General features: G+C 38.2%; 1 protein-coding gene across 1 annotated transcript; it reads left to right on the top strand.

The window, feature by feature from the left end:
* The first annotated feature begins 3,851 nt into the window (after window positions 1-3,851).
* LOC145112121 (FT-interacting protein 3-like) lies at window positions 3,852-7,052 on the top strand. Its single transcript, XM_079048332.1, has 2 exons — window positions 3,852-4,103; window positions 4,494-7,052. Exon 2 carries the CDS (start codon window positions 4,494-4,496, stop codon window positions 6,834-6,836), a length of 2,343 nt encoding a protein of 780 aa, XP_078904458.1. The 5' UTR covers window positions 3,852-4,103; the 3' UTR covers window positions 6,837-7,052.
* Window positions 7,053-8,045: the final 993 nt, after the last annotated feature.

Raw genomic sequence — 8,045 nt, 5'->3', positions numbered from 1 at the left:
GTGTGTGGTACTTTGGGGAAACTCACTAAGCTTTGACTTACAATTTGAATTTATGGTTTCTGGTACTTCAGAGGATAAGGGCAAGACGAAGGCTTGATCGTGCACATCATCCTGGATTTTTATGAGATTATGATTTTGGGATACTCTGATTCATGTTTATGAATTTTGGGAACTATGTTTTGTAAATACTTATGGTTTTGGATTGGTTTCAAAAATAAAAATTTTACCTTGATTTTTGGGATATCACATAATGGTTGACTTTAGGAAAAAAGTCACAAACTAGGCAATCGTAGTACTACTTAAAGTAGGAATTATAAGGCAAAGAACACCTGAAACGGAAGTCGTACGAGAGAATTATGATTTTTATAAAATCATAACGGTAATAAAAACTAGTCGAAAAAATGAAAGTCAAAACTAAACAAAACGACGAAAAGGGAAGTTGTAGAGACCGAAGAGACCTACACAAATATATAAGAGTCGTTGAGAATGGAGTTCGTATGCGAGAGCTATGGAATTTCAAAGTTGAATTTTTACCGTCACGCGTGCTCGCTCGCAGTGCGCTGCACGCATTCTGACAGTCGATCTGCCTGGATATGGGATGACGTGGCACGAGAAGATGGTGACACGTGGCAGCCCCCCATGTTGTTCACGTTCAAAAGTGTGGCACGCACTCCAAAACTTGTTATAGATATCAAGCTTCAGAAGATCATTTCCTCACCCCTCACACTCGTTATCTCTCTGCATCGATTCTCGTGTCACTGCCCTGAGGACCTCTCGAAGTGTTGACTTTCGGTTTCTACCCTACAACAATGTTTTCATAACGTACATGTTAGTTCACAGCCCCATTTTCAAACCTTTTCCCAGGGGGGATACATGTTAAAATGCAACTATACATAGTTATTACTAACTATAGTTAGATAATTATGCTCATAACATTAGGATGATATTATGCATAGTAGGTACCTTGCTCAAACTCTTTAACTAATATTATGTCTGGTTTTTATACTGAATCACAATGATAGATAGGATCATATGTAGTTGTTATGCTGACCAGTTGCCAAGAAAAGTTGATACTCGAATAGTTATTATAGCCACCCTTTGGATAAGCTTAGTACCTAGTGTCACCAACTAGGCAATCGTAGTACTACTTAAAGTAGGAATTATAAGGCAAAGAACACCTAAAACGGAAGTCGTACGAGAGAATTATGATTTTTATAAAATCAAAACGGTAATAAAAACTAGTCGAAAAAACGAAAGTCAAAACTAAACAAAACGACCAAAAGGGAAGTTGTAGAGAACGACGAGATCTACACGAATATATAAGATTTGTTGAGAATGGAGTTTGTATGCGAGAGTTATGGAATTTCAAAGTTGAATTTTTACCGTCACGTGTGCTCGTAGTGCGCTGCACGCATTCTGACAGTCGATCCGCCTGGATACGGGATGATGTGGGACGAGAAGATGGCGACACGTGGCAACCCCCCCATGTTGCTCATGTTCAAAAGTGTGGCACATACTCCAAAACTTGTTATAGATATCAAGCTTCAGAAGATCATTTCCTCACCCCTCACACTCGTTATCTCTCTGCATCGATTCTCGTGTCACTGTCCTGAGCACCTCTCGAAGTGTTGACTTTCGGTTTCTACCCTACAACAATGTTTTCATAACGTACAGGTTAGTTCACAGCCCCATTTTCAAAAAACCTTTTCCCAGGGGGGGATACATGTTAAAATGCAACTATACATAGTTATTACTAACCGTAGTTAGATAATTATGCTCATAACATTAGGATGATATTATGCATGGTAGGTACCCTGCCCAAACTCTTTAACTAATATTATGCCTAGTTTTTATACTAAATCACAATGATAGATAAGATCATACCTAATTGTTATGCTGGTCAGTTGCCAAGAAACGCTGATACTCGAATCGTTATTATAGCCACCATTTGGAAAGCTTAGTACCTAGTGTTACTCTGCCCAAATACTCGGCTACGTAAAACACACTAATTATATATACATATAAGATAAATAATATATATAATAAGTAAATACATATGAATACAACATGAATAACAACACGACCGACCAGGGGAGGCCCCCATAGCAAGAGTTAGACGAGACACGATTCATCAACGCGCTGAAAGATTTGCAGCTAGCTCCCGGCCTATAATCGTTAAATCTTAAGTAAGCGAGAGAAATATGTATAAATCTATATGAGATTGACACTCCCACCTGTGGTTGCTAGCTACAACCTAACGACAAGTCGAAGCAGACATAACTTTCTAAACACATTGCGATGTTCGATGAAGCGTCATGGTTTTCAGGATTAACAATCATAGCTCGATTATAGGAACTTATCATAATTTTGTTAAACTAAAACTAACTATCTTAGACTAATACTAGGAATCTACATAAGAAAGTAGCGATAGTACACATAAACTCGAGGAAGTGAGTTTAGGATAAACAAGATAACTAAAATACTCACACAACGTTCTATAACAATAAAACATGTGGACTCACCAACATTATGTTGACCTCTCAAAACCACATGTATTCTCAGGGGAATGAATCCGGATGAAAAATGAGGTAACCCCGGTGATGCATCCCAAATTCTATGTGCTTTACTTTTGTACTTTGCTTTGTGATCTACCTATACCTCGAACAACTGTGTAACATATTCTATTTAATGAATAAATAGCCACGTTGTTTAATATATCAGTATATTACTCAATGTATGTCTTTGGCATGAAATCCAACATCCTAACGTCGCACAACCTGACGTTTCCGCCGCCGGCCAGGTGTGTGTGTGTGTGTGAGTGAGAGAGAGAGAGAGACGGTTCCCAACATATCATGGCCAAATTAAATACTCATAAATGGACATAAATATTGTTTTAAGGAAATTTAACTAAACTATTAATATTGCAAACATTATAATCGACCGTCTTAATAGAAAGGGAAATCGACTTATCAGGATAATTACCATTTCGTTTTGTTAACATTCGGGTAACTTTTTTATTTACACATTTAGGTAACGAACTTGCAGGAAGTGTTGACATATGACCATTATGACCAGCTGTAACTTACCACATCCGGTCATAATGGCCATACATGAACACTTTCAATAAGTTCGTGACTTAGATGTTTACAAAAATAAAAAAGTTATTCATATATAAAAAAACAAAAAAAAGTAACATGATAAATTAATTTTTTTAAATAGAAAAGCAAATCTTAACCCATCTTAGGGGGGAGGGAGTCGTTCCCACTGAAACCCACTGCCACATCAGCTTTCCTCTTTCATTTTTCTTCATCTTTCCTAACCCACAACATACGAAAATCCTATATTTCTCAACCCACTCAATTAAAAAAAATTCTAAACAATTAAGGTACAAATCTTAAAACACACGGTACAAGAGAAAATGAGAGAGAGAAAGTAGAAAGAGAGGATGAAGTGGGTTCGTGAAACCAATTAAACAACCAACTAAAGAGGGAGTGGTACCGACGATAACTCTATTGCTAATTAAGATTTTACCTTGATTATTTTGTATTTTTTTTTAATTGAATGAGTTGAGAAAGATAGGATTTCCGTGTGTTGTAGGTTGGGAAAGATAAAGAAAAATCAAAAAGAAAAACTGATGTGGCAGTGAGTTTATTGGGTTGGGAGGAAACGACTCCCTCCTCTCTTAGAATAACATGTCATATTGTCATATCTTATGTTACAAAAACATTATAAAATTAATAGATGATAAATATGACACCTCTTCGATAGGCGCTATTAACATTTAACCCTAGTAAATTGGTTGCCTCTGTTTGAGGTCTTGTATAATAAAAGAGAAAGAGACAAACACACGCTCTGACACACACCCCGATTCTTCAACAACACACGCACAAACATCCCCGTTACCGCCTTTGTCTTTGCCTTTTCACTTTCCTCTCTCCAAATTCTAAAACCCTCCTTCTTTCTCTCTCTCTAAAAACCAAACCCCCCCTCCATTGATTCCGCAAAACAACAAACAAACCCCGTTTAAATTCCTTCAACATTCCTGCAAATCGTCCCAAGAATCTACTTCATCAAATCTCTGTGTCATTTTCACTCCTCATAAGGTATATACACTAAACACACCCTCTGCATATACGTACTATACATTAATGCTTCTAGTACTTTCTTCTTAATTTGTATAATGCTTGAACGGTCTTTCTGCACTTTGATTTGAATCCGTTTTTTTTTTCTTCCAGTTTTTTTAAGTGAATGTGGCTCTACTATGTTGATTCATTTCGTTGGATGCAAGTTTATGTTATAGGGTTTTTGATTTTTTTGTTTTTATGGTTTTCGTTCAGGACAAGAGCTTTCAGATCTGTAGCTTTCAAATATACTTTTTTTTATTAATTTAATTTCATCAGGTGGGGATTACTTAGTTTTCAAATCTGCTTAAACATTTTCCGCTTTTTATTTGATTGATTCTTTACTGGTTTTTGAATTTGGTGGAACCCCAGATGATGAACATGAACAGACCTCCTAATGAAGATTTCTCGCTCAAAGAAACGAAACCCCACCTTGGTGGAAGTAAGGTCACCGGAGATAAGCTCACAAGCACCTACGACCTCGTCGAACAAATGCAATACTTATACGTTCGTGTCGTTAAAGCCAAAGATTTACCCACAAAAGATGTCACCGGAAGCTGTGACCCATACGTCGAGGTTCGAATGGGGAACTACAAAGGAACAACTCGTCATTTCGAGAAGAAAACCAATCCGGAATGGAACCAGGTGTTCTCCTTTTCCAAAGATCGAATTCAAGCCACAATGCTCGAAGTCACAGTAAAAGATAAAGATCTTATGAAAGACGATATCATGGGTGGAGTTCTATTCGATCTTAACGAGGTTCCCAAACGAGTCCCACCAGATTCTCCTCTTGCTCCACAGTGGTATCGATTATCCGATCGAAAAGGAGACAAACTGAAAGGCGAGTTAATGTTAGCAGTCTGGTGGGGTACGCAAGCCGATGAAGCGTTCCCGGAAGCCTGGCATTCCGACGCCGCTGCCGTTAGCGCCGATGGTCTCGCTAGTATCCGGTCAAAGGTTTATCTTTCCCCGAAACTTTGGTATCTTAGAGTGAATGTGATCGAAGCTCAAGATTTGATCCCAAACGATCGTACCAGATTTCCCGAAGTTTACGTAAAAGCCGTCCTCGGAAACCAGGCTTTAAGAACCAGAATCTCAACGAGCAAGACGATAAACCCATTATGGAATGAAGATTTAATGTTCGTAGCTGCTGAACCATTTGAAGAGCCATTGATTTTGAGTGTAGAAGACAGAGTCGCGCCTAACAAAGACGAAGTCCTCGGAAGATGTGCAATCCCATTACAGTATGTTGACCGGAGGTTAGACCATAAAGCGATCAACACCCGGTGGTTTAATCTCGAAAAACATGTCATCATCGAAGGTGAAAAAAAGAAGGAAGTCAAATTCGCTAGCAGGATTCACATGCGTGTCTGTTTGGAAGGTGGGTATCATGTTCTTGACGAATCCACACATTACAGTTCTGATCTTAGACCCACTGCTAAACAGCTATGGAAGAACAGCATCGGAGTTCTTGAAGTTGGAATCTTGAGCGCTAATGGATTATCACCAATGAAAACAAAAGACGGACGTGCAACAACTGACGCATATTGTGTGGCTAAATATGGAACAAAATGGGTAAGAACAAGAACCATAATCGACAGTTTTGTTCCCAAATGGAATGAACAGTATACATGGGAAGTTTTCGATCCATGTACTGTGATAACCATTGGAGTTTTCGATAACTGCCACCTCCAAGGCGGAGGAGACAAGGCGGCAGGTGGTGGTGGTAACCGGGATTCTCGAATCGGAAAGGTCAGGATCCGTTTATCAACACTTGAAACGGATCGGGTTTACACCCATTCGTATCCGCTTCTTGTTTTACACCCATCTGGAGTGAAAAAAATGGGGGAGATCCATTTAGCTGTTCGATTCACATGTTCTTCTTTACTGAACATGATGCATATGTATTCACAACCACTTTTACCCAAAATGCATTACATTCATCCATTAACAGTTGCTCAGTTGGAAAGCTTGCGACACCAGGCGACCCAGATTGTTTCCATGCGGCTGAGCAGGGCTGAGCCGCCGTTGAGGAAGGAGATAGTGGAGTACATGCTGGATGTCGGTTCTCACATGTGGAGTATGAGACGAAGCAAAGCTAATTTCTTAAGAATGATGGGGGTTTTAGGTGGACTGATTGCAATCGGGAAATGGTTCGATCAGATTTGTAATTGGAAAAACCCAATCACCACTGTTCTTATCCATTTTCTTTTCTTGATTCTCGTGTTATACCCTGAACTGATTTTACCCACTATTTTTCTCTACCTTTTTCTAATTGGACTTTGGTATTACCGATGGAGACCTAGAAACCCACCTCACATGGACACCCGACTTTCATGTGCTGATAATCTTCATCCCGATGAACTTGATGAAGAATTTGATACGTTCCCAACTTCACGACAACCAGATATCGTGAGGATGAGATATGATCGGCTTAGAAGCATTGCTGGAAGGATGCAGACAGTGGTTGGAGATTTAGCGACACAAGGAGAAAGGTTTCAGTCGCTGATTAGTTGGAGAGACCCAAGAGCTACTTCACTGTTTGTGATATTCTGTTTGATTGCTGCTGTTGTTCTTTACGTGACGCCTTTTCAAGTTGTTGCAATTTTTGCTGGGTTTTATGTTTTGCGACACCCGAGGTTTCGTCGCAGGTTGCCTTCTGTGCCCCTTAACTTCTTTAGAAGGTTACCTGCCAGAACTGACTGTATGCTGTGAGCCAAAAGATCCTGGATTTTATTGCCAAGATTACCCCTTATGTTAGTTTCTAGTGTTTTTTTTGTAAGTTGTGGAGTTTGATCTGGATCTATCGATGATTTTGTCATATGTGTATGAACTATGAAGGATTTTGGATTCTGTTTTGTTTGATGTGAATCTGATGCAGATTTGGATCTTTGTATGTTATGGTTAGTTAAACCATTTGGTTTTATTCTCTTCCTTTTTTTTTTTTTTTTTATCGCATTCATGCTTTACACTTTGGGTTGGTTATCTACATATTAGTCTCATCATCCAAAAGCCCAACCCGGTTACGAGTTAACGTCCATAGGGTTTGGGCTCAAATTCTGACGACATGACCTGACTCGACTTAAGCCTGTATAGGCCCGCAAAAGCCTATGTATAACCCTGTGAAAAATGAGATTGTCTGAAGTCCGCAAGCCTAGCTGATGGGACGGTTAATTATTCAAAGCCCGATCAATCGTGCTCGCAAGCCGGGCCATGAAGGCTCGCCTTTTGTGCACCTCTACAGAACTCTTTCGTAGGCTTGTAAGAAATAGTCAAAACATTTTTACTTATTACATACTTTTATTAGGATAATTTCCTTTATGTGAAAGTTAAAAGGGAAAATGATAGATTTGTTGATTAGGCCTTTTTAACTTATTTCTCTGTTTTACAAGGGAATAAAATTGTTAGTTACCTAGTTTTTTTTAATGTATTTTCTTAATTTACGAGGGAATAAAGTTGTTAGTGACCTGCTTGTTTGGTTCCTATAACATATAATTATTAGTTTCATGTACCATATGGCTTTTACATAGTTAAAAAAGTTAAATTAAATCCACCTCACTTCTAGTGGTGTTATACGGTTGGTTTTTTTTTCGGTTTTCGGTTTAATCGGTTCGGTTTTTTCATTTTTTATATCTTAAAACCAACCATAACCAAACAAAATAAGGTTCGGTTTAATTGGTTTTGATCAATTTGGTTACGGATTATTCGGTTCGGTTTACCAGTTAAACCAAATAAAATTTTGCATGTAAAATTAAATATTAAACTAAAAGAAAAAAAAAAAAACTTACTAAAATTTTACCAAATGAAAAAAAAAATTCCATTAATACATCACATATTATATTCAGTCTTTCACGATATGTTGTCTTGAAATGTCGAAGTAGTCATACAAGTTGTAGAGACAATTTAATATAGCTTTACTCGTAT

Source organism: Lactuca virosa, chromosome 5 (genome assembly GCF_052849685.1).
Source record: "Lactuca virosa cultivar CGN04683 chromosome 5, Lactuca_virosa_CGN04683_v6, whole genome shotgun sequence".
NCBI lineage: Eukaryota > Viridiplantae > Streptophyta > Magnoliopsida > Asterales > Asteraceae > Lactuca > Lactuca virosa.
Note: the sequence above shows the minus strand (reverse complement) of the source record. Positions and strands in the feature narration are given on the sequence as shown.